We start from the raw sequence: 27,482 nt of genomic DNA on the forward strand, positions 1-27,482 counted from the left end.
GATCCCAATATCTTAAAGAAATGGTATTCATTCTTGACACTGATAATTTAAAAAATTAAGGTTTAGGAACACTGGGTGGCTCAGCGGTTGAGCATCTGCCTTCGGCTCAGGGCGTGATCCCAGAGTCCTGGGATCAAGTCTTGCACTGGGTTCCCACAGGGAGCCTGCTTCTCCCTCTGTCTATGTCTTTGCCTCTCTCTGTGTGTCTCTCATGAATAAATAAAATCTTAAAAAAAAAAATTAGGGTCTAAAAATAATTTACCCTTACAAACATTCCTGAAACTAAAGAAGCCGTGTGCCAACAGGGGGGACACCCTGTGTCTATGGGCTGGAAGACAGAACAGTTACTATGTCCGCATCACTCACTGCAATCCAGACTCAGCATAGTCCCTATCAAAGCCCCAATTACATATTTTGAAGAAACAGAAAAGCCCACGCTAAAATTCATAAGGAATCTCAAGGGACTCCAAATAGGCAAAAGAAATTAGAAAAGAATAAGATTGGAGAACTCACACTTTCTCATTTCAAAAGTGAATTACAAAGCTACATTAATCAAAAGTGTGGTACTGGCCTGGACAGGAACATATAAAACAACAGAAGAGATCAGGGATCCAAGAAACAAAACTTTGCATTTACAGTCAAATGACTTTCAACAAAGGTGTCAACCTAGGAAAATCAGATATCCACATGCAAAAGAATGCAGGTGGACCCCTAGCTTTATAATGTATACAAAAGTTTAACTCAGGGCAGCCCCGGTGGCGCAGCGGGTTTGGCGCCGCCTGCAGCCTGGGGTGTGATCCTGGAGACTGGTGATCAAGTCCCACATCAGGCTCCCTGCATGAAGCCTGCTTCTCCCTCTCCCTCTGTCTGTGTCTCTGCCTCTCTTTGTGTGTCAATAAATAAATAAAATCTTTAAAAAAAAAGTTTAACTCAAATTGGATCAAACACCTAAACTTAAATTTACAAGCTTAAGCTATTCAATGTCTTTATGACATTGAATTTGACAATGATTTCTTGGATATGACAGCAAAATCACAGATAACAACAAAAATCAATAAACTAGATGTCATCAAAATTAAAAATTTTTGCACATCAAAGGATACTATCAAATGAAAAGACAATCCAAAGAATGGGGAAAAATATTTGTCAATTATATATTTGATAAAAGATTAGTATCTAGAATATATTTTTTAATCTCCTATAACTCAACAAGAAAAAAAAACCAATTTAAAAATGGGCAAAGAATTTATTTTTTTTAAATATGGCTTAATTTTTTTTTAAGATTTATTTATTCATGACAGACACAGAAAGAGACAGAGACATAGGCAGAGGGAAAAACAGGTTCCCTGCGGAGAGCCCTCATATAAGACTCCATCCCATGACTCCAGGATTGAACCAAAGGCAGATGCTCAACTGCTGAGTCACCCAGATGTCCCAAAAAATTGGCCAAGAATTTAAATAGGCATCTCTCCAAAGATCTATCAATGGCACAAATAAGATCTATGCACATGAAAAGATGCTCAACCATCACTAATCATTAGGTAAATGCAAATCAAAATCACAATGAAAATACTACTTTACATCCATTAGATTGGCTATGAGCCCCAAAAATTAAAACAAAGACCCAAAACATTGGCAAGTATGTGGAGAAACTGGAAGCTTTATGCATTGTTATTGGGAATGTAAAATAATATAACCACTGTGGAAGAGAATATGAGGTGCTTCAGAAAATTGGACAGAATTACCATATATGACCCAACAATTCCATTTACAGGTATTTATGTGCTAGAACTGAAAGCAGGACTTGAACAGGTATCCGTACACTAATGTTCACAGATGCATTATTCACAATAATCCAAAGATAGAAATAAAGCAAATGTCCATCAAAAGATGAATGAATAAACAAAATGAGGGATATCCATACAGTGGAAGGATTATTATTCAGCCTTAGAAAGTAAGGAAATTCTTCACTGCGCTACAAAATGGATAAACCTTGAGAATATTATACTGAGAAAAATAAACCAAACAAAACGTATTAGATTTTATGATTCTGCTTAAATGAGATACCTAGAAATTCACAGAAACAGAAAATGGAATGGTGATTTCCAGGAGCTGGGAGAGGAGGGAATGCCAAGTTAGTACTTAGTGGGAACAGTTGCGGTTTGAGACCTAAGAAGTTCTGGAGATAAATATCGGTGATGGCTGCATAACAGAGTGACTTTCTTTCCATTCTAGTGAAGTATCACCAACAAAGACCAGCTCACAGAAGTACTAAATCCTTCACACTTTTACACCTGCCTTGAAAGCACCTAGAGGCAAATTAACTTTATAAATGGGACTAGCACTCACAATTCCCACAGCCTATTCAAATGTAGAAGTAAACCAGCTAGTTAGGTGGTGCATTACCACCACCGCCAGCATACTCCCAATCATGACTGTATTTTACCAGTTGTTGTGAAGCAGTTATTTCACTGTTCTCATGCAAGAGCACATGCCAGTAAACAACAGTAAGAGAATTCCTCCAGGGACCACAGTACAAGGTATAGGCATATTTCATCCTAAGAAAAATTCTGTGCCTGACAGGTTTTACTAGCTCAACCAAACAGAATGCAAATAATAACAGTAGTAGTGGTAATAGTAATAATGATAATAAAAAAGAATCCAAATAAATAGTACCAGTGATAAAAACAATAGTCATGAAGCATTATTAGTTAGCCTTTTGAGATACTATTCCGACTCTTTCAGAAGTGGATTTTGTGTGGACCACTGCTGTCAATATTGCTGCCATCCAACTAAGTAGAACGTGATGGATTATAATGCAGCCAAACATAATTCTAGTTATGCCAGAAAACAGAATAAAAGGAAGTCCTTGAATGTATCCGTATTAGACTTAAGAGGCATTACTATACCAGAATCAGGTTTCAATACTTAAACCTGAAATATACAATAATTAGAAACTCAAAATACACAGAGTATGACTCCGGAAGTAAAGATTATAGTGCTAGGTGATAAGACCACTATGATTACATTCTTTTCAGCATTTGTATTTTACTTCAAGTGCCCTTGACAGATTAATTTTTCAAAATGTGTATAAAATAAGAATATAACTGCTTCTTTCCAGATATCCCATAATACAAATGACTCACTGGTTTGTACAAAGGCATTCCTAAGACCTCATTTATTTCAAATAACTGCAAATTCCAGAAGCCAATGAAAATATTTTCTATTGTTTGAAAACTTTAAGGAAAGAATGTTATGTTAAATCCCCAAATTAATACCAGCTTCACTTTTTGGCTATGTTTAAATTTAAACTAGCTTCACTTTTCAAATATATTTAAATGTAAAAACTTCAAACTCACCTTCAAGTGTTGAAATGTGCGCTTACGATAGTCACACCACTCCACAAAAAAGCGTAGGCTTCGGAAAAACATCAATAGATCTCTTCTTTCTTCTGCTCTGTAGGAATAGAAGATTCTAGGATTCATAAATATCCTAAATGAATGCCTCATCCTGGCATTTTTAATCTTATTTTTTATATACCCTAAAGCTAAAAAAAGTACTTGATATATTTCTGTATTTTGAAATCTTGAGTATGTGCCCCTGTGTGGTTGCTAATTCTAATTTCTCAGTCTGAAATGCCATTTGCCCCATCTTAAAATGTTTAAATCCTATTTATTCATCTTTTAAGATATCACTCAAATACCACATTGTCCTTGAATTCTATTTGATGACCATGGTATATAATTAAAGACTAGGGACGCCTGGGTGGCTCAGTAGTTGAGCATCTGCCTTTGAGTTGGGGCATGATCCCGGGATCTGGGATCAAGTCCCATGTTGGGCTCCTTGCGGGAGGCCTGCTTCTCCCTCTGCCTGTGTCTCTGTCTCTCTGCGTCTCTGATGAATAAATAAATAAAAGCTTAAAAAAATAAATAAAGACTATTTCTGGTCTATATCCCTTGTTTTGGGCATAGAGCTTCCAAAACACTTGGAATTCCTTAGTGACAAGTATGTATCTCTTATGTTAATGAGGTGACAACTGGTGGCCCCTAGATAGCCTCAGGATGGGGGCTGGCCACCACAAAGACTAACCACATGCTTAGCAGGTTTGAAATTTGGGCCAACCAGACCTCCAGAAAGGACAGGGGGCTGGAGTAGTTTCATCACCAGGCCAATCATCCCATCAACTATGCCACTGTAATGAAAACTGAACAAAAATTCTACACAATAAAGCTCAGTGGAGCTTTCTGGTTGGTGAACATACTGATGTGCCAGGAGGCTGATATGCTTAGATTCCACAGGGAGAGGGCCTAGAACCTCTAGGTTTTTCCTTCTCCAACCCACTCAACCTGCCCCATATCTTGACTTACAGACTGCTTCCATCTGCCTATTCCTGGGTATAGCTTTTACAATAAAATGATAATCTTTACTATAATACTCTCAGTGAGTTTTCTTAGTCCCTCTGACAAACTAGCAAATCTGAGTGGGCTGTGGGAAGTACAGATGGTCCCTGATGCTTGTGTATGGCGTCTGAAACGGGCAGTCTTGTTCAGGACTTTGTCATTAACCTGGCAGGTCTGCACTAAATCTGAGTAGTTGGTGACAAGACTGAATTGAATTACAGGACATTCCAGTTGGTGTCAGAGATTATTGTCTGAACAATGACCTCACCCCCACACCATGTCCTATTTCAAAATAGCTAGAAATAATTTCATTCCTATTTTCTGCGAGCTCCCATGGAATTTATCTCGATGCTCTTAATACTCTACCTATTGTTTTACAAATTGCTTAAAAATAAGCAATTTGTAGGCAAAATGAGCGTATTCACTTATCCATTCATTCAATAAATGATTGTGGGAGTTGAGTTCCCATACTAGTCATGATGGAATAGCACACTCCACCTGAACATTCCAATTAGAAGTTAGAAACATGGCCATTAACACACAAAGCAAATATCGGAAGACTCTGAAATGTGGACAAAGGAGGACAGGAATGGGTAAGAAACTTCAGGAATTAAGGGAGGATTGGGTGATAAGTTCCTTGGGGTTTACTTTTGCCTCCTGTATATCCCAATCTGGATGCCACAGCAGACTGTGACTCAGAACTGCCAAAGGTTGGAGTGAAAAGAAGGAGGAGAGGAGAGGAGAGGGGAGGGAACGGTGAGGGTAGGGTGTTAGAGTGGCTGTTAGAGTGCTTGATCTTTTGCGTGTGCGTTGGTTTTCGTTTCTGTGTCTTGCTCTTGTCTCTGTTTATTTTCTTACTTCTTTTTTCTTTTCTCTGTTTCTTGTCTTTTCTTTCTCTTTTGTACTTTTTTCTTTTTCTTTTCCTTCTCTTTTTCTGTTCGCTCTTCGCTGCTCTGTCTCCTTCTCTGCTCTCTTCTCGTTCTCTTCCTCGTTTTCTGCTTGTCTCTCTCTCAAGAACAGATTATTCCCTCTAGCCAACAGGGGTCGTATAAAACGAGTAAAGGAGGTACACTGCTGTTGGTGATGCATTTTTGGGTTTAACACCAAAAGCTAAGGCAACAAAACCAAAACCAAAATAAGGATCATATCAAACTAAAAAACTTCTGCACAGCAAAGGAAATCAACCATAAAATGAAAAGGCAACCTATTGAAGGGAAAACATATTGGCAAAACATGTATCTGATAAAGAGTAGATAACCAAAATATACAAAGAACTCAAATTTTGAATAGCTCCTCACAATCCCAGTACAGTTCTTTCTGCCCAAGGGTCCTATCACTGTGCTTTAATAAAACCATCTTTTTGCACCTCCCCCCACAAAAAAAAAAAAGGAAAAGAAAAAAAGGAACTCATAAAACTCAATAGCAAAAAACTACAATCAGATTACAAAATAGGCAGAGGATCTGAATAGACATTTTTCCAGAGAAGATACACAAATGGCCAGCAGACACATGAAAAAAGGCTCAACATCACATTTGGAAAAATGGAAATCAAAACCACAAGAGATCACCGTGTACCTATCAGAACAGTATCAAAAAGACAAGAAACAACAGGTGTTGGTGAGGATGTGGAAAAAAGAATCCTCATGCACTGTTGGTGGAATAACACAAACTGGGGCAATTTATAGGAATATACATTGCTGTACTGTGGAAAAAAGTGTGGAAGTTCCTCAAAAAATTAAAATTAGAAGTACCACATGGTCCAGCAATTCCACTTCTGGGTATCTAAGATAAATGAATACACTAACTCAAAAAGGTATCTGCACCTCCAAGTCCACTGGCAACATTATATACAATAGCCAAGACATGGAAACCACATAACTGCCTATCAATGAATGGACAGATAAAGAAATTCTGGTATATAATAAACACAATGGAAAATTATTCAGCCATAAGTAAGAAGGCAATCCTGTCATTTGCAACAACATAATGGGACCCTGAAGGCATTCTGTTAAAGTGAAATAAAATCACACAAAGACAAATATCACATAATATTAATTACATGTGAGATCTTAAAGAAACAAACAGATACAGAGACTAAGATTGGTGGTTGCCAGAGGGAGGAGTGGGGAGTGGACAAAATGAGTGAAGGTGATCAAACATGCATTTAGAAAAATAAATGAGTCATGGGGATGTAACATTCAGCATGGTGACTATAGTTAATATTACCATATTATATATTTATTTAAAAGTTGCTCAAAGTATAAACGTTAAAAGTTCTCTTCAGAAAAACAAATTGTGGTGTTGGATGTTAATCAGTCTTACTGTAATGATTTTACAATATATTATATATTGAATCATTATGCTCTACACCTAAAATGAAGACAGTGTTATATGCCAACTAAACCTTAGTTTTAAAAAAAATCCAACATTCAAAATCAAGCAATTTAATCCACTGAACATAATGTTTTAAGTTTCCTCCATGATTTATTACTTAATGGCAAAAGTTTTCAAAAATTAGGGAATAAAATTTTTGAAGTGGTGGTGGGAGTGTGGGCATGCAGAACAGAACCCTAACACCCAAGGGGTTCCCCTTCCTCCCAACCAGCCAACTGGCACTGCTGACAAGAAGCAAAAGCCAGCAAAGAAGCAGAATTGTCACCTCCTGATGGAATGCTGCAGCTGGGAGACTGTGGAAAGAGGATGTGTCTACTTGCCCGACCTGACACCAAGCAAAACCAAGACAAGAGGAGATGCCGTCCCCACCCTCCACCAGAATGGCTCCTGCAAACACGGCAAGATGCTTTGTTAACCTTTCCCACCCTCTACTAAGTGATCCCAAGCACAGAGTGGGGAAAATCAGGGAGAAGGAACTTAGAAAGGGATCCTTTACATCTGTGTATGAAGTCCTGAGATCACTACTGAGTGGCCCTCACACAAAACTGACCAGAAACAATGAAGCAAAAATACCAAGAACTGAAATACACAGCAGAATACTGCCCAGAATTCAGAGTGGCCTCAGGGCCATATATGAGAGGGGCAAACCACAACAGTCCATAAACTATAACAGCCCTTAAACTATCGACCATAAGAGTGAGCCAGGATATGGGTCTGAATAAAACTGTGTTGACAAGGACAACTGCTAAAATGGCAAAGTAGAGACTGAGGACAGTCCTTCCCCAGTAACACCAAAAATCCCCACATACCGGTCAGAATCACACTTATGGGAAATTGGGAAGATAGTAAAATGTTTATAGCAACGCAGCACACACACAACCAGAAGGAAAGGCTGTAGTGTTCTAGCTTATGCTAACCATGTCTACAACCCGAGCATCCTGCTTTCTCTGTGGAACCTCATCTTGGCCACAGCACACTGGACCTTGTTCCCAAAGAACTGTGTTTCTTTTGTGTTCCCAATTGAGTTCTGTTTGTTTGGATTGGTCTGTAGGGTCCCTGAAGACTAATGGAAGGGGCCTGATAATTCTCCACATAACTCATAACTTTCCTCAACACATAACCTTGCAGAGGACATTTCTCAAAGATACTGAGAGTCAAACGAAGAAGCCAGTGCCAACTGGCACAAAATAACAATAAGAGAAACAACAGACACGTTGAAAGCCAAGGGAGGAAATGGTGTAGAGTGAGAATCTTTAGAAAATAAGGAATAAGGAGGAACTGGAAAACCACACGAATATACAGGGCAGGAAGTATAATCAGGAAAGACCTGAGACAATCACACACTTTCATGTCTGGCCGTCTTTAAGCTCAAGACAAACAGGGAATCAAGGCAAAGGCAGAGTGTGGAAAGGCCTCACTAAGTGCAAAAGCAATGTCCCAACACACAGCCAGAATGCAGAGACCAGAGAGAAAATATTTTTGCTTTTGGTTTTTTCGTGTGTGTGTGTGAATATTCAAAATGTCCACATTCGGGATCCCTGGGTGGCGCAGCGGTTTGGCGCCTGCCTTTGGCCCAGGGCGCGGTCCTGGAGACCCAGGATCGAATCCCACATCGGGCTCCCGGTGCATGGAGCCTGCTTCTCCCTCTGCCTGTGTCTCTGCCTCTTTCTCTCTCTCTCTCTGTGTGACTACTATCATAGATAAATAAAAAATTTTAAAAAAAAATGTCCACATTCAACAACCACAAAAAATTTAAGCTTGCAATAAAATGACACAGCTACAAGAAGAAAAAAAAGTTAAAAGAAACTGTCCTCAAGGAAACACGAACAAATGGAACTACTACACAGACTTTATTATTATTACTAAAGATTTTATTTACTCATGAGAGACACACAGAGAGAGAGGCAGAGGGAGAAGCAGGCTCCATGCAGGGAGCCAGATGTGGGACTCGATCCAGAGACTCCAGGATCACTCCCTGGGCCGAAGGCAGGCACTAAACTGCTGAGCCACCCAGGCATCCCACTACACAGACTTTAAATCAACATGTCCTCAATATGCTCACAGAACTCAAGGAAACCAAAAGAATAATATGTATGACAAGGAATATTAATTAAGAGACATTAGAAAAAGGAAACAAAAATCTTAGAGCCAAAAATTGCCAAAAATGATATGAAAAATTCACTAAAGGGTTGGAAATATTTCAGCAGAGAATCCTCAGAATGACAAGATGTAACTCATCAGATAAGGAATCATGAGTAAAATTAATTGCTGATTTATCATCAACAACCATGAAGGACAGAGACATTGGGATGACAAAGTGCTAAAAGAAAAAGAGTTAACCAAAATTTCTATGTCTGGCAAAACTACCATTTAGGAATGAAGGATAAATCAAGACATTCCCTGGTATCAAAAAGCTGAGGGACTTCATGATTAATATACCTGACCTACAAGAAATGCTAAAGAAATCCTTCAGGCTACAATGAGAGAATACTGCATAGTAACTCAAAGTCGTTTTTTTTTTTTTTTTTTTAAAGATTTTATTTATTCATGAGAGACACAGAGACAGAAAGGCAGAGAACACAGGCAGAGGGAGAAGCAGGCTCCATGCAGGGAGCCCAACATAGGACTCAATCCCAGGGCTCCAGGATCAGGCCCCGGGCTGAAGGCAGCGCTAAACTGCTGAGCTACCCGGGCTGTCCCTATGCATTTGTTTTTAAATCATATAGGAAAAAAGTGGGGTTATAAATCAAAAGTACATTAATATTATATTTGTAATTTACCTGTTTAACCAGTGTTCTTTATTTCTCCCTAAGACTTTGAGTTACGGGCAGCCTGGGTGGCTCAGCAGTTTAGCGCCACCTTCAGCCCAGGGAGCGATCCTGGAGACCCGGGATCAAGTCCTAGGTCAGGCTCCCTGCATGGAGCCTGCTTCTCCCTCTGCCTGTGTCTCTGCCTCTCTCTCTCTCTCTCTCTCTCTCTCATGAATAAATAAAATCTTAAAAAAATAAAAATAAAAAAATGCATAGAGCAATAATGTGAAATTTATGTTAATGAGAATGCTATGTATAAAAGTGTAATCTATCATCCTAACAATATACAAGAGAAGGAAAGAGAAGGAAACAGTTTTTGCATACCTCTGAAAATAAGTTGATATTCATTCACACTAGGTTGTTACAAGTCTAAGATGTTAATTGTAATTCTTAAGGGAACCAGACAGTAACTAAAAACTACACAAATAAGAAAGGAAAGAGGAATCAAAATGGGGCACTCTGGGGACCCCAGGGTGGCTCCGTGGTTGAGCGTCTGCCTTCTGCTCAGGGCATGATCCCGGGGTCCTGGGATCAAGTCCCATATCAGGCTCCACGCAGAGAGCCTGCTTCTCCCTCTGCCTGTGTCTCTGCCTCTCATGAATAAATAAATAAAATCTTAAAAACGGGGCGGGGGGGGGGACTATGAAAATCAATTCAACATAGAAGAAGTTAGTAATAGAGGAATAAAAATGTCATGGCACATAGACAACAAACAGCAAAATGTCAGAAGCATATACTTCTTCATCATTAATTATTTTTAAACATAAGTGGATTAAACTCTCCAACTAAAAGTCCAATTGGCAGAATGAATTTTTAAAAATATGATTGAGTGCTCGCTTTGGCAGCACATATACTAAAATTGGAACGATACAGAGAAGATTAGCATGGCCCCTGCACAAGGATGACACGCAAATTCGTGAAGCATTCCATATTTAAAAAAAAATTAAAAAATAAAAATAAAAATATGATCGAAAAAACAAAATAAAAAAATAAAAATATGATCCATCTGTATGCTGTCCATAAGAAACTCATTTTGGAGACATATACATACACTAAAGATTAAAAAAGTAAAAGGCGGGATCCCTGGGTAGCGCAGCGGTTTGGCACCTGCCTTTGGCCCGGGGCGTGATCCTGGAGACCTGGGATCGGAATCCCACGTCGGGCTCCCTCTGCCTGTGTCTCTGCCTCTCTCTCTCTCTGTGTGTGACTATCATGAATAAATAAATAAAATCTTTAAAAAAAAAAAAAAAAGGTAAAAGGCTTAAAAAAGATACTCCATGCAAATAATAACCAAAAGAGAGCTGGGGTGACTATACTATAATCTGACAAAACAGAATTTAAATAAAAAATTGTTACAAGAGGCAAAGAATTACATTATATACTGATACAGGGGTCAATTCATCAAGAGGATACAAACATATCTTATAAATATATAAGATCCTTTGCTCTAACAAAGGATCCCGAAATATATAAAGGATCACCCGACAGAATTAAAGGGAGAAATAAGCAGTTCCGTGACAACTGGACATTTCAATGCCCTACTTTTATCAACAGATACAACTAGACAGAAGATCACTAAGAAAATATAGGATCTGAGCAACAGTATAAACCATTAGATTCAACAGACATAAGAACCATGCCACCCAACAACAGCATAATACATATTGTTCTCAAGTGCACATGAAACATTCTCAGGACAGACCATATGTTTTGTTTGATCACAAAACAAGTCTTGATATACTTTTAGAAGATAAAATCATACAAAATATCTTTTCCAACTACAATGGCATAAAATTAGGGAGTTGATAAGGAAAAATGAAAAATTCACCAATATGTGGAAATTAGACATACTCTTCAACAACCAATGGATCAAAGAATAACAAAGAAAATTAGAAAATAATCTGACACAAATGAAAACACAAGATAGAAAACTTATATAGAGCAAAAGCAGTGGAAAGAGAAAAATTTATAACTATAAACACCAATATTAAAAAAAAAGAAGGAAAGTCCTATCAATAGCCTTACTTTATACTCTAGAAAAACAGAAAAGCAAACCGAAAACTGCTGGTAGAAGGAAAGAAATAGTAAAGACTAAAACAGATATAATGCAATAGAGAACAGAAAAATAAACAAAACCAAAATTTGTATTTGTTTTTTGGAAAAAAAAAATTTTAAAACTGACCACCTTTTTAGTTAGGTGGACTAAGAAAAAAAGACAATTCAAATTACCAAAATCAGAAATGAATCTGGGCAATATTATTAATGATCTTACAGAAATAAAAAGGATTACAGGAGAATGCTATAAACAATGTATGGCAACTAAATTAGATAACCTGAATGAAATCTGCAAACTCTTAACAATATACAAACTACCAAAACTGACTCAAGAAGAAATAGAAAATCTGAATACACTTGTAACAAGTAAAGAGACAGAATCAATCACTGAAGTTTCCCAAAAAAGAAATGTCCAGGACCAGATGTTTTCACTGGTGAACTCTCCTAAACACTTATGGAAGAAATAACATTAATCATTCTCAGACTCTGAAAGAAAAGTAAAAAGAGAAAAAGAACACGAGGCCAGCACTGTTCCGATACAAAAGCCAGACAAAGACATCACAAAGGAAGAAAATTATGAATTGACACCCTTAAATACAGACAAATGTAATCACTTATATATATATATATATATATATTTTTAAAGATTTTATTTATTCATGAGACAGACAGAGAGAGAGAGGCAGAGACACAGGCAGAGGGAGAAGCAGGCTCCATGAGGAAGCCCAATGCAGGACTCGATCTGGGGTCTCCAGGATCAGGCCCTGGGCTGAAAGTGGCACTAAACCACTGAGCCACCTGGGCTGCCCATCACTTACATTTCTATACAAGTGATGAACGATATGAAAATAAAACAAAAAAAAAACAAAAAAAAAAAAAAAAAAAAGAAAATAAAACAACTCAAAAAAAAAAAAAACTCAATTTATAATGCCATCCAAAAGAATGAAACACATAGGAATAAATCCATCCAAGGTCATCAAAACTTGTATACTGCAAACTTCAAAACATTACTGAAAGATATTTAAGTAAGCCTAGAGTCTGCTGGAGATTGCCCCTCCCCCTGCTTGTGGTCTCACACACACACACACACACACACACTCTCTCTCTCTCTCTCTCTCTCTCTCTCTCAATCAATCAATCAATATTTTTGTAAAAAAAAACAATCTGTGTTCATCGTCAGGAGACTTAACACTATTAGATGTAAATATATTTCAAAGTTGTCTACAGATTCAATGCAATCCCTATCAAAATCCCCATGGCCTCTTTTTGCACAAATAGAAATCCAACCTTAAAATTCATAGGAATTCAAAACAATCTCAAAAAAGGAGGAGAAATAGGGAAGGAGGACTCCTACTTCCCTACATCAAAACATACTACAAATCAACAGTTGTCAAGACAGTATGGAGGGCAGCCCCGGTGGCAAGCGGTTTAGCGCCACCTGCAGCCCAGGGAGTGATCCTGGAGACCTGGGATCAAGTCCCTCGTCAGGCTCCCCGCCTGGTGCCTGCTTCTCCCTCTGCCTGTGTCTCTGCCTCCCTCCCTCTCTCTCTCTCTCTATGAATAAATAAGTAAAATCTTAAAAAAAAAAAAGTATGGAATCAGTAAAAACATAAACATATAGATAACTGGAATAAAATTAAGTCCAGAAATAAAATAATGATCTATGTTCAATTTGTTTGACAAGGGTGCCAAAACCATTCAATGGTGTAAGAATATTCCCTTCAAAAACACGCAGGGATGAGAGGATGTTTAACTGCAAAAGATTTAAAGTGGCACCTTTACTTTTACACCATATGCAAAAATTAACTCAAAATGGATCAAAGGACTAAATACAGAACTAAAGTATAAAACTCTAAAAAGAGGGATCCCTGGGTGGCTCAGCGGTTTAGCGCCTGCCTTCAGCCCAGGGTATGATCCTAGAGTCCCAGGATCGAGTACCACATCGGGCTCCCTGCATGGAGCCTGCTTCTCCCTCTGCCTGTATCTCTGCCTCTCTCTCTCTCTCATGAATAAATAAAATCTTTTTTAAAAATAAAAAGAATGCAGAGAAGCAAATATTTAAACCTTGAATTTGGCTATGGTTTCTTAAATATAACAGTAAAATGATGAACATCAAAATAAAAAATAATGTAGACTTTATAAAACTTAAAACTTTTGTGCAAAAGATATTTATCAAAATAGTAAAAAGTAGTAGTAAAAAGACAAATTACATGGTGGCATTTGGAAAACCTGTATCTGATAGGTGTCTGGTTCCCAGAATGAATACTCTTAAAATCCATTGTAAAAATCATTAAAATGCTACAACAAGCTATCATGAATATTGTTGAAAAAATGTAAAAATAACATTTTTACAGAAATAATTTTTTTTAAAAAGTCAAATAAATAATTTAGAACTGAAAAATACAATAACTTTTTATTTTTATTTCGTTTTTATTTATTTGAGAGAGAGAGAGCATGAGTGGGGGACAGAGTGAGAGGGAAAAGCAAACCCCCTGATGAGCAGGGAGCCTGACACAGGACTCCATCCCAGAACCTAGATATCATGACCTGAGCCCAAGGCAGACGCTTAACCAACCGAGCCACCTAGGCATCCCAAAAATACAATAATTTAAATACAAATCTCACCAAATGAGTTCAATAGCAGAATGGAGGTGGTAGGGGAAAGATTCTGTGAACCGAAAGATATATTAACAGAAATTATCCAGTATCAACAAAGAAAACAGATTTTGGGGAAAAAAGAGTTCTTCTAGAAGTTGTGAAATAATAATGAAAGGTTTAACCTTCATGTCATCAGTCTCATAAGGAACAGGGAAAAAGACCTGGAGCTAAAAAATATTATCATTCACATAGTTTCCTTTAGCTCCTTGAACATTTTTAAAATACCTAATTTAAAGTCTGGCAAATCCAACGGCACCTGGGTGGCTCAGTGGATTGAGCAACCAACTCTTGATTTCAACTTAGGTCATGATCTCAGGGTCACAAGATTGTACCCCAAATTCAGCCCTGTGATTGGTGGAGAATCTGCTTGGAATTCTCTTTCTCTCTTTCCCTCTACCCCTTCACCCCTAACTCTCAAATCTTTAAAAAAAAAAAATTCTTTCTCTCTTTGTTCCTCCTATATACCTCCAACCTCCACTTGTTCCTCCCCCACTCCCCCCTTTAAAAAATATTAAAAAGATGAAGTCCTACATCTGGATTTCCTCAGGGACAGTTTCTATTGATTAATTGCTTTTTTTCACCAGGCCATACTTTCTTGTTTTGGTTTTTGTTTTGCAGGTCTTCTAATTTTTGTTGAAAACTGAACATTTTAAATATAGTAATAATTCTTTAAATCAGATTCCCCTTCTCTCCAGGGCTTGTTGTGTTTTTTTGTTCTTTTTGTTTGTACAGTAACTTTTCTGAACAAATCTTTACAGTCTATACTCTGCTGTGTGGCTACTCAAGTCTCTGCTCAGCTACTATGTGACAAAGATTTATTCTATCTCCTAGAACCTATGTGTCTCTCAGTCTCTGCCAAGGGACTCTCTGTATGCCGTGGGGCACATCTTCAGCACTCAGCAAGGTGAATGACAAAGCTCCTTTTGCCTTCACTTGCTACTTCCACAGAACCTCACAATCAACCAGGAGTGAAAAAAGTAGTCAATGCCATCTCAAGTGTCTCCTGCACATGAAGACGACCCTCGACATACACACACTGATGTTCCAGATTCTCAGAAATATATCAGAAGTTTCAAAGTCTTTATGGTGATCCCATGCTCTAGCTTTTCCTTTTAAGATTTTTACTTAACCTATTAATTCCCCCAACTGTTAATGCTCCACCTCAGGCAACCATAAAGTTTAAAACTGCTTCAACGGTTTAGCGCCTGCCTTTGGCCCAGGGCGCGCGCGATCCTGGAGTCCCGGGATCAAGTCCCACGTCGGGCTCCTGGCATGGAGCCTGCTTCTCCCTCCTCCTGTGTCTCTGCCCCCCCCCATCATAAATAAATAAATAAACCTTTAAAAAATAAAAAATAAATAAAACTGCTTCAAAATATCTTCAACAGTGTGGAATCAGAAAAGACCCCGAATACCCGAATAGCCAGGGGAATTTTAAAAAAGAAAACCATATCTGGGGGCATCACAATGCCAGATTTCAGGTTGTACTACAAAGCTGTGGTCATCAAGACAGTGTGGTACTGGCACAAAAACAGACACATAGATCAATGGAACAGAATAGAGAACCCAGAAGTGGACCCTGAACTTTATGGTCAACTAATATTCGATAAAGGAGGAAAGACTAAAAAAAAAAAAAAAACAAAAAAACAAAAAGGAGGAAAGACTATCCATTGGAAGAAAGACAGTCTCTTCAATAAATGGTGCTGGGAAAATTGGACAGCCACATGCAGAAGAATGAAACTAGACCACTCTCTTTCACCATACACAAAGATAAACTCAAAATGGATGAAAGATCTAAATGTGAGACAAGATTCCATCAAAATCCTAGAGAAGAACACAGGCAACACCCTTTTTGAACTCGGCCATAGTAACTTCTTGCAAGATACATCCACGAAGGCAAAAGAAACAAAAGCAAAAATGAACTATTGGGACTTCATCAAGATAAGAAGCTTTTGCACAGCAAAGGATACAGTCAACAAAACTCAAAGACAACCTACAGAATGGGAGAAGATATTTGCAAATGGCATATCAGATAAAGGGCTAGTTTCCAAGATCTATAAAGAACTTATTAAACTCAACACCAAAGAAACAAACAATCCAATCATGAAATGGGCAAAAGACATGAACAGAAATCTCACAGAGGAAGACATAGACAACATGCATATGAGAAAATGCTCTGCATCACTTGCCATCAGGGAAATACAAATCAAAACCACAATGAGATACCACCTCACACCAGTGAGAATGGGGCAAATTAACAAGGCAGGAAACAACAAATGTTGGAGAGGATGCGGAGAAAAGGGAACCCTCTTACACTGTTGGTGGGAATGTGAACTGGTGCAGCCACTCTGGAAAACTGTGTGGAGGTTCCTCAAAGAGTTAAAAATAGACCTGCCCTACGACCCAGCAATTGCACTGTTGGGGATTTACCCCAAAGATACGGATGCAATGAAACGCCAGAACACCTGCACCCCGATGTTTATAGCAGCAATGGCCACGATAGCCAACTGTGGAAGGAGCCTCGGTGTCCATCGAAAGATGAGTGGATAAAGAAGATGTGGCTTATGTATACAATGGAATATTACTCAGCTATTAGAAATGACAAATACCCACCATTTGCTTCAACATGGATGGAACTGGAGGGTATTATGCTGAGTGAAGTAAGTCAGTCGGAGAAGGACAAACATTATATGTTCTCATTCATGTGGGGAATATAAATAATAGTGAAAGGGAATATAAGGGAAGGGAGAAGAAATGTGTGGGAAATATCAGAAAGGGAGACATAACGTAAAGACTGCTAACTCTGGGAAACGAACTAGGGGTGGTAGAAGGGGAGGAGGGCGGGGGGTGGGAGTGATTGGGTGACGGGCACTGGGGGTTATTCTGTATGTTGGTAAATTCAACACCAAAAAAAAAAAAAAAAAAGACAAAGTAGATTCAGCTCCAAGGCAAATTTCGGTTTTCCCACTGAATGCACAAACAGAACTAGTAGAAAAAAATTTTTTTCAGCGTACCCAACAAAAAGTTTGTTATTTCTATATCTGACACGATATGATTAGGTTATGATGACTGGCCTGTGTCCACACTATGCCTTATCTCCAAGTAGACTTCAATGATTTTTTAAAGAAAGAATGAAGAGATAAAACTTAAATTAATTGGATGGAGAGATAAAACTTAGTGGATGTTAATACTTTACTTGTAGAATATTAATAATATTTATGGAATTTAAATTAATGTTATAAAATCTAAAATAAATAATTCTAAAGTAAAATATATATATATATATCTTCAACAAATGCTCCCAAAGAAAAGTCTTTTGCACTGGATGAGCTCTACATCAGGTCCAGTAAATAGAGTATGTCAAGTGAGCTCTTTCAGAGAACTAAGTAAAACAGGTCAAATAATAGTTCACTGGGAAGGAGTCTTAGTTTTTGTTTTGATTTTATTCAAATTTAATTACTTAACATATAATGTAGTATTAGTTTCAGAGGCAGAGTTCAGCGATTCATCAGTCTTATATAAGACCTAGTGCTCATCCCATCACGTACCCTCCTTCATGCCCATCACCTGTTTACCGATCCCCCCACCACACTCCCCTCCAGTGACCCTCACTTTGTTTCCTATGATTAAGAATCTCTTGGGATCCCTGGGTGGCGCAGCGGTTTGGCGCCTGCCTTTGGCCCAGGGCGTGATCCTGGAGACCCGGGATCGAGTACCATGTCGGGCTCCCTGCATGGAGCCTACTCCTCCCTCTGCCTTTCTCTCTGTCACTCATGAATAAATAAATAAAATCTTAAAAAAAAAAAAAGAAAAGAAAACTATGATGAGGGAGTATCACATGGATTCAGGAGCCAGTTTGAAGACGTTCCTACTGGTCAAGTCTAAGATAATTTAAACACCAAAATTAATAAAGAAGAGTAAGGATTTATAAATATTCTAAAAAATAATGAAACCATACTATAATAAACAGGCATGTACACAAACACACATGTAGGGGAGAAAGGAGATCTATTTCTTAAGCACAAGGCTTAGTATCTATTGAGATAAGTGGAGGAAGAGCTAGAGTTGAAATATCACCATTTTGCAACCATCACAACAAAGAGCGATCACACAAGAATTACTAGGGGCTAAATCTAGGTAGAAATTTCAATGAAGAGTAGAATCTGCATGGTCATAAGTGTTTGCCCACAGACTGCCTATTATTACAAGAGAGGGAAAAAAAAACAAAACAAAACAAAAAAACCCAAACCACTGATGATACAGTGGAGAATCAAGCAACGGTATGACTCAATGAAAATTACTGCCACCTACAAGGGCAGAGAACTAAGAAGTACAAAATATTAGCTGTATAGTATTTTGCTTGAAAACACATAACAGCAACTGATTGTGAAAAAAAGTCAAAGACAAAATAAGCAACATTTTAATTTGGGATAGGAAAGATAGAAGAACTGTATTTTGCAAAGATGGCAAAAATAATGAAACAAAGTAAGGCTCTGGAGTTGCTCCAAATTAAAGAAATCTATAAAGTCATGACAATTAAATGCAATACTTGACACTAGATTGGATCATGTAACAGGGGAAAAGAAAATGCAAAATATGACATCATCAGATCAACTAACAAATGGGAATAGAGATGGCAAATTAGAAGAAAGTATTGGATCAATGTCAATTTACGAAGTCAATTACTGTGCTGTGAATGTAAGGGAGTATCACTATTCTTAGAAATGTACACTAAGTATATAGGAGAAAAGAGCCATGATAAATGCAATGTGTTCTAAAAAGGCTCCATCAGGAATAGCAGAAGAAACAGTAAAAATCTGGGAAAATACAACAAAACTATTAGTCTTCTCTTAAGTTTTTAAAATTATTTATGATGATCAAAAGTGAGAAAGCACTAGTGATGGGTTTTCAACATGTATGTGTGAACATAATTCCTATGAAAACCACAACAGTTAGCATGGATGAAAGGGAGAAAGGGATGTATGTGGCTTAAAGCTTCCAGATTGTACTCAATCTAACCAGACCACTGAGAGTTAGGGTATACATGCTGCAAAATCCTGAGGCAGCCAATAGAACAGACAAAAACCCACATATGGCCAAAGTCAGTCAATAAAATTAAAATGCAATTGTAAAATAATATTTAAATAATCCAAAAGAAATCAGGAAACCGGAACTGAGGAATAACAAAAAAACAAAAACAAAAAACAAAACAAAAAAAAAAAAAACAGACAAGGAAAATGAAGAAAACAAAAAGTAGGTGCATTAATACACAGCTCCGTAAGCATCTATTGGACAGGAAAACTGGAGATTAAGTGTTCAGTTTTACTCTGGTACTAATACCTTTTTAACATGTGAGAGAACAAATTACTTTCCAAAGAATATAGGACCATAAAAAGCAGCAGCTGCATCATTACAGCTTACAGGCCAAAGTGACATATTTTAATCTCCATCAGGTAAGGAAGCAAAAATAAGCTCTGAATGAGGAAGGTAGCCAAGGAAAAAAAACTTAAAAATACCAACACTCCAAGTTTAAACACACACACACACACACTACAGACACTAGACAGTCAGAGAGCCTGACCTATTACATTGATTAAACACAGAACTTTATTTAAAAGTGTACTGAGTCGCAGTCCCTTCACCCCCATTCGCATCTCCATGAAGGACAAACTATTACAGCACACAGTTTTCCATTATCAAAAGACACTGTGTATGTGTTGGCTCTTACAGTTTAAAGAGTGATTGTAATTTATCTATTTTTCCCAAGCATAGTCCAAACTTCACTAAATGTTAAACAGATGTCATGGATTTCTTTCACAGAATTTTGGCAGTGACACATTTCAATTTGAACTAGAATAGTCAGAAGAGTAAAATAATGCCAAATGTCTTTTTCTTAAGGATAATGCAAAACATAAAGAGAAATGTAGAATAAAGATTCTAAAGTTTAAGTAGATCTAAAATCAGAAGAATACAGAATTATTCACTAAAATATTAATATTCACTCTCAGATCTTGCTGGTGGGAATGCAATATGGTATGGTCACTTTGGTAAACAATGTGCCAGTTTATCATAAATTTAAACATGGCAATCACATAACCCAGCAATCCCACTTCTGGTTTTTACCCAAGAGAAAAACTTACATCATACAAACACCTCTAATGAATATTTACAGTTCTATTTATAATCATTGAGAACTGGAAATAGCCCAAATGTCCTCCAATGAGTGAATGGATAAACATGCTAGTATCAGTATATGAAATACTACTCAGAAATGAAAAGATGGATGAATCTCAATTCATTTACTTTATGCTAAGAGACCAGTCTCTATGAAATTTCATTTATTTGACATTTTTAAGGCAAAATCCTAGTGATGATCACAGCAGGATCTGTGCTGATGGAACTGTTCAATATCCTCATTGTGGTGGTAAGCACACAGAAACCAGCCAATCTGAGTAAACACAGAAGGAAAAGATTGAAAAAAAAAGAACAGAGCCTCAGAGACATGTGAGACAAGCCAGAGGTTTTATATTCATGTATTCAGAGACCCAGAAGAAGAAATATATATATTTAAGTAACATGTAAAAAATATAGCAAAAAAACAAATTACTATAAAATATTAAAAAATAATCAATCACAGGTGTCTAGGTGGCTCAGTCAATAAAGATCTGCCTTCAGCTCAGGTCATGATCCCAGGGTCCTGGGATCCAACCCAGTGTTAGATTCTCTGCTCAGCAGGAAGTCTACTTCTCCCTCTACCTTTGCCCCTCCCCCCATTTGTGCAAACACCTTCAAGTAAATAAAATCTTTTAAAAAAAGAGGTGCCTGGGTGGCCTAGTGAGTTAAGCATCTGCCTTTGGCTCAGGTCATGATCTTGGGGTTATGGGATCAATCAAGTCCCCCATCAGGATCCCTGCTCTGTTGGAGCCTGCTTCTCTCTCTGCCATTGCCTCTCTCTCTCTCTCTCTCTCTCTCTCTCAAAAATGAATAAAATCTTAAAAAAAAAATTCAAATAAGAATGCCTGGCTGATTCAGTCAATACAGTATGTGAGTTTTGATGTTGGGGTCATGACTTCAAGCCCCATGCTGGGGGTAGAGTTTACTTAAAAAAAAAAAAAAAAAAACTAATAAAAATATTCAAATTATCCAGAAAACATATGAAAGGAAAACAGAAGAACAAAACAACACAACAGAATATCACTACTAACTGGGTAGACCTCAATCAAAATATTTCAACGATTATATTAAATGTAAATGAATCATAGATCTAAACATAAAAGTATATTTTTTTAAATGTAAGAATTTTTATGACCTGAGGTTACGTAAAGTGACAGACATACCAAAAGTATATAAAATCTTTTTAAAATAAAAATATTTTGCTCTTCGAAGGATAATGTTAAGAAAATGAAAGGACAGGGGTCCCTGGGTGGCTCAGTGGGTTAAGTGTATGACTCTTGATTTAGGCTCAGGTAACGATCTCAGGGTCCTGGGATTGAGACCCACATCAGGCTCCATGCTCAGTGGAGAGTGTGCTTGAGATTCTCTCTCCCTCTGTCCCTCCTCCTGCTCATGCTCTCTTTCTAAAATAATTAAATCTTTTAAAACAGGGACACCTGGGTGGCTCAGTGGTTGAGCATCTGCCTTTGGCTCAGGTCATGATCCTGAGGTCCTGGGATCAAGTCTCACATCAGGCTCCCTGAGGAGAGCCTGCTTCTCCCTCTGCCTGTGTCTCTGCCTCTCTCTCTGTGTGTCAAGAATAAATCAAATTTTACTTTAAAAAAAAAATCTTTTAAAACAAAACAAAAGATAAGCTACAGAATGGGAGAAAATATCTGAAAATCACATATATGACAAAGGACTTGTATGGAGAATATATAAAGAACTTTCAAAACAATAGTAAGAAAACCAAAAACCCAATGAAGCCCTGAGTGGAAGACTAAATAAGAACTTCCTAAGGAGAAACAGATGGCAACTGAGCACATGTAAAGATGCTCACACTATTAGGAAAATGAGATATACTACCCTCCCACTAGTATGGCTTGATTCAGGCACACACAAATACCATGTGTTGGAAGAGCATGCAGAGCTCTCATACACTGCTGGTAAGAATGTAAAATGGCACAAGCCTTTGGAAAACCATCTTGGCCATTTCTTTTTTTCTTTTTTTAAAATTTATTATTTATGATAGTCACAGAGAGAGAGAGAGAGAGAGAGAGGCAGAGACATAGGCAGAGGGAGAAGCAGGCTCCATGCACCGGGAGCCCGATGTGGGATTCGATCCCGGGTCTCCAGGATCGCGCCCTGGGCCAAAGGCAGGTGCCAAACCGCTGCGCCACCCAGGGATCCCCCTTGGCCATTTCTTAATGTACTTAAAATGTACACCTACATATGACCCAAGAATCCAACTTCCAGGTATTCATCTGATATAAGTCCATAAATGTTCTCTAATAGGTCAGAGAGTAAATATTTCAGGCATGCTGGCTACATGGTCTCTGTCATAATTATCTCACTCTGCCACTGTACCATCAAAGTGACTATAGACAATACACAAAGAAATGGGCATGACTGTATTCCAATAAAACTTCTTTTTTTTTTTTTTCCAATAAAACTTCTAAAAAATTAGGCAGCTGGTCTGTGAACCAGTTTGCCTATACTTGCCTAAGAGAACTGAAAACTCACATTCACACAAAGCGCTATGCACAAATGTTTACAGCATTTCTATTCATAATAACAAAAAATGGGAAACAACCCAATGTCCCTCAAAGGGTAAATGGATAAGCTGTGGAATTCTCATACAATACACTACTATTGAGCCATAAAAAGGAAAAACCTATTGGTACATGCAAAAACACGGATGAATCTCAAAGGTATTACCTTGAGTGAAATAAGCCAGTCTTAAAGTTTACACACCATGTAATTCCATTCAGAAAAGATAAAAACTATACAGACGAAGAACAGACCAACAATCATCAGAACATATATAGAGAGATTTTATTTATCATGAAAGACACAGAGAGAGAGAGAGGCAGAAACATAGGCAGAGAGAGAAGCAGACCCCTGCGGGGACCCCAATGTGGGACTCGATCCCAGGACCTCAGGATCACGCCCTGAGCCAAAGGCAGATGCTTAACCACTGAGCTACCCAGGCGTCCCTAAATATTTCTGAAAAGAGAGAGAAGGTAAATTATAAAAAATAACTGAGAAATGACCAGTCCTGACAGTGAGATGAAAGACCAACAGATGGGCTGAATAGCAGAGGAGACATAATTTGAATAAATAATTGTGCTTTACTGGAATATATATGTAAGGAGATAATCTAGAATAATTATAGGAAAAACTGTTAAAAATGTATTTAAAAAAAACAGGAATATTTTTAAAAGACACAACTTTTACAAATGACAAGAACTGCCCATGAAAATGAAAATTCAGTGGATGGGAGTTAAAAAGCAAATTAGTCAGAACATAAAGAAATAATTTCTGAACTGAAATACAGATCTGAACAATCATGAATAAATACAAAGATACAAAGAAATAGAAAGTGTAAAGGGTAAAACAGATGCAGAAGATGAATAGTGTGTCCCAAATTCTGGAATGAGAATTAGGGAAAAAAAAAAAAATCAATAAAGAGCTCCGCTTCTACTTAGGATATAAAAAGCCTCAGAGAAGACCATCAGCACATAATATCAAGCCAATCTGAATATTCCATAAAACCATACCCTTTCTTGAGTCCATTAGAGACCCAAAGTCACAAAGCAACCAAGTAAATAAAAATTTTCTCCCTCAAAGGAAAGACATGACACAAATTGTTCACTCTTGGCTAAACTTAGGGGAGGATAGAAGCCCCCCCATACAAACAGGTAGCAAGAAATTAGCTTCTATTTCAGCAAACCTTAGGGACATGTATGAGATAGCATGTCTTTTTGGAATAGATAGGAACCCCAGGCACAAAGGGACACCACCAGAGAAACCAGGGTCCTGTCCATGGCACAGAAATGAAGAGGTGATCAGTCACTGCTAGGGAACCAAATGAGGCTAGAACTCTTCTCTTATGGGTACCAAAATCCCTGAACCACTAAAAAAGAGGCAGCAAAGCAATGAAGAAAAAAATCCCTTCCTTCCAAGGGAGGAGCACAAGTCAAACCCATCCGACTTTGGTAGAAGGACAGAAAACACTCCTGTTACCAAGACAAAGATCCACTGCTTCAGGAAGAGGGGCAGTGGCAGAGACCACCTGTTCCCTGGGAGGGCCCAGAGACCCACTGGGCCCAGGGTCCCACACTAATACCAAGCATCCATCTGCTACCCACGAGGAGAGGGACAAGGAACTCTCTCCTGCCCAAGACCAAGCCCAGATGCAGGCTGGCTTTGGCTACACTGGGAGGAGAAGCAGGAACACTGAGGAGCCCAGAGTGGCGGTGGATCATGAAAATACAGAAGTCCCATTATTCCTACCGTGAGCATAGCACGAGTAATAAGCATCTACAACTGCTACTGGGGGAACGTCCAGTGTGTGGAGAGACGTTCCCATAAGAAAGGCAGAAAGAGGGCAGCCCAGGTGGCTCAGCGATTTAGCGCCAACTTCAGCCCAGGGTGTGATCCTGGGGACCCAGGATCAAGACCCACATTGGGCTCCCTGCATGGAACCTGCTTCTCCCTTTGCCTGTGTCTCTGCCTCTCTCTCTCTCTCTCTCTCTCTCTGTCTGAATAAATAAATGAATGAATAAATAAAATCTTTAAAAAAAAAAAAAAAAAAGGGCAGAAAGCTCCTGGAACACCGAGGAGAACCCTCCAGCTCCCAAAACCCCATTCTAAGCATAAGGAAGAACTGAACTTGAATTTGCATCCACAGCTGGAAGAATTTGAAACCTATGGTGATATGGAGCCTGAAGACAAGGAAAACAATCAAAATCCCAAACACAGCTCAACTGCTGAAAACCTTTGATTAACCTCACACTAACAGCATGATAAAAGAAATGTGTCCACTTCTCAACATAAACACTATTTGCTTCAGTCTCTGTTTTCCACAGATAATGTCCATTATACAATTAAAAAAAAAGAAAGAGGGATGCCTGGGTGGCTCAGTGGTTGAACATCTGCCTTCAGCTCAGGTGATGATCCCAGAGTTCCAGAATCAAGTCCCACCTGCTTCTTCCTCTATGTCTCTGCCTCTCTCTCTCTGTGTCTCTCATGAAAAAGTAAATAAAATCTAAGAAAGAAAGAAAGAAAGAAAGAAAGAAAGAAAGAAAGAAAGAAAGAAAAGAAAAGAAAAGAAAAGAAAAAAGAAAAGAAAAGGAAAGAAAAGAAAAGAAAAAAAAGAAAAGAAAAATCATAACATACAAAAATTCAGGAAAAAAAAAAAAAAAAAAACCCAGATTCAGCAGAATCAGGTTCAAAGATGACCCAGACATTGGCACTATCAGACAGGGATATTAAAATAACCTTGATCAGAAGTCAAAAAGACAAAAATAAGAATGGAAGGTGCCAGGGGCTGAGTGGAGAGGAAGATGGGAAGTGACTGATGCATATTGAGTTTCAGTTTTACAAGATGAAAGGGTTATGAAGATAGATCATGGTGCACACACAGTTAAATACATTCTGGGGGTGCCTGGGTGGTTCATCGTCTACCTTCAGGTCATGATCCCAGAGAATCCTGGGATCGAGTGCTGCATCAGGCTTCCTGCTCAGCACTTCTCTCTCTCCCCACTTGTGCTCTCTTAGATAAATAAAATCTTAAAAAAAAAAAATCCTGAATGTATTTAACACTACTGAACTGTACCCTTAAAAATGGTTAGAAGGTAGTTATATGTATTTTACCATAATTTTAAAAATGAGGGAGGGAAAAGGATCTAGTACAAAGATATATGAAACAGTATTGTATCTTGAATGTGGTGGTAGATTTACAAAGCTACAGAAGTGATAAAATTGCATAGAACACACATACATAAGTGTTTATAAAAATAGTAAAACCTGAAAAAGCTCTATGGGTTTTACTAATGTCAATTTTCTTTTTTTTTTTTTTTAATGTCAATTTTCTGGACGTGTGGATATACTTTAATGACATGAGACATAACCATTGTCAGAGGCTCGATGAAGGATATGTAGAATCTCCTTGAAAAAAATGTTTAATAACTTCTTGTGAATCTATAATTATTTCAAAATTAAAACTTTTAAAATGTGTGTGCCAAGATATGAAATAAGATTGGTAAGATATTGATAATTGTTGAAGGTGTGCAGCTACAGGTTACTTATACTATTATTTTTACATAGATATGAAAACTTCCAAAATGAAACACTAAAGAAAAAATAGCTATGATCAATATGTTAAAAGACCTAGTGGAAAAGTTGTACAAATGCATCAACAAGTGGGGAATTTCAGTAGAGAGAGAGAAATTAAAAATTAAATGAGGGACACCTGGATAGCTCAGCGGCTGAGCGTTTGCCTTCAGCCCAGGGTATGATCTCAGAGACCTGGGATCGAGTCCCACATCGGGCTCCCTGTAGGAAGCCTGTTTCTCCCTCTGCCTGTGTTTCTCTGCCTCTGTCTCTCATGAATAAATAAAATCTTAAAAAAAAAAAAATTAAATGAAAATCCTAGAAATAAAAACATAACATTAGGGACGCCTGGGTGGCTCAGTGGGATGCCTGGGTGGCTCAGAGGTTGAGTGTCTGTCTGCCTTAGGTTCAGGGCATGATCCTGAAGCTCAGGGATCCAGTTCCACACTGGGCTCAGAAGAAGCCTGCTTCTCCCTCTGCCTCTGTCTCTGCCTCTCTCTGTGTCTCTCATGAAAAATAAATAAATCTTTAAAAACATGATATTAGAGGTGAAGAATTCTTTCAATGGGCTCACTGGCAGGTGGGACTTCAGCTAAGGAAAGAATCTGTGAACTCAAAGATAGAGTAATAGAAATTATCCAAACTGAAATAAATGCAAAGAAAAAAGAAAGAGTAAAAGAAATAGAACAAAGCATTCAAACCCTGAGACAATATACCAAATGCCCTGATATATGTGCAATGAGCACTGCAGAAGAATAGAAAACAGGACAGAAGAAGTATTTGAAAAGCTGTGGTTTAGAATTTTCACACTAACACACCCTAAAAATAACACAAACTGTGGAAAAACATTAAAAGGTTTCAAGTCCCAAAAGACAAAATTAACAATTACAGCAGACTT

General features: G+C 38.0%; 1 protein-coding gene and 1 non-coding gene across 4 annotated transcripts in view; one reads left to right on the forward strand and one right to left on the reverse strand.

The window, feature by feature from the left end:
• Positions 1 to 27,482, reverse strand: part of CENPP (centromere protein P) — a 218,820-nt gene that overhangs the window by 159,088 nt on the left and 32,250 nt on the right. For all 3 annotated transcript variants that reach the window (XM_038527411.1, XM_038527412.1, XM_038527413.1), the window contains exon 5: positions 3,360 to 3,456. In XM_038527411.1, coding sequence (XP_038383339.1) covers positions 3,360 to 3,456 — 97 coding nt within the window. The remainder of the gene's footprint in view (positions 1 to 3,359; positions 3,457 to 27,482) is intronic.
• LOC119869950 lies at positions 10,434 to 10,540 on the forward strand. Its single transcript, XR_005354911.1, has one exon. It is a non-coding gene; the product is annotated as a U6 spliceosomal RNA (small nuclear RNA).

The sequence above is a fragment of the Canis lupus genome, chromosome 1, assembly GCF_011100685.1.
Source record: "Canis lupus familiaris isolate Mischka breed German Shepherd chromosome 1, alternate assembly UU_Cfam_GSD_1.0, whole genome shotgun sequence".
NCBI classification, from domain to species: Eukaryota; Metazoa; Chordata; class Mammalia; order Carnivora; family Canidae; genus Canis; species Canis lupus.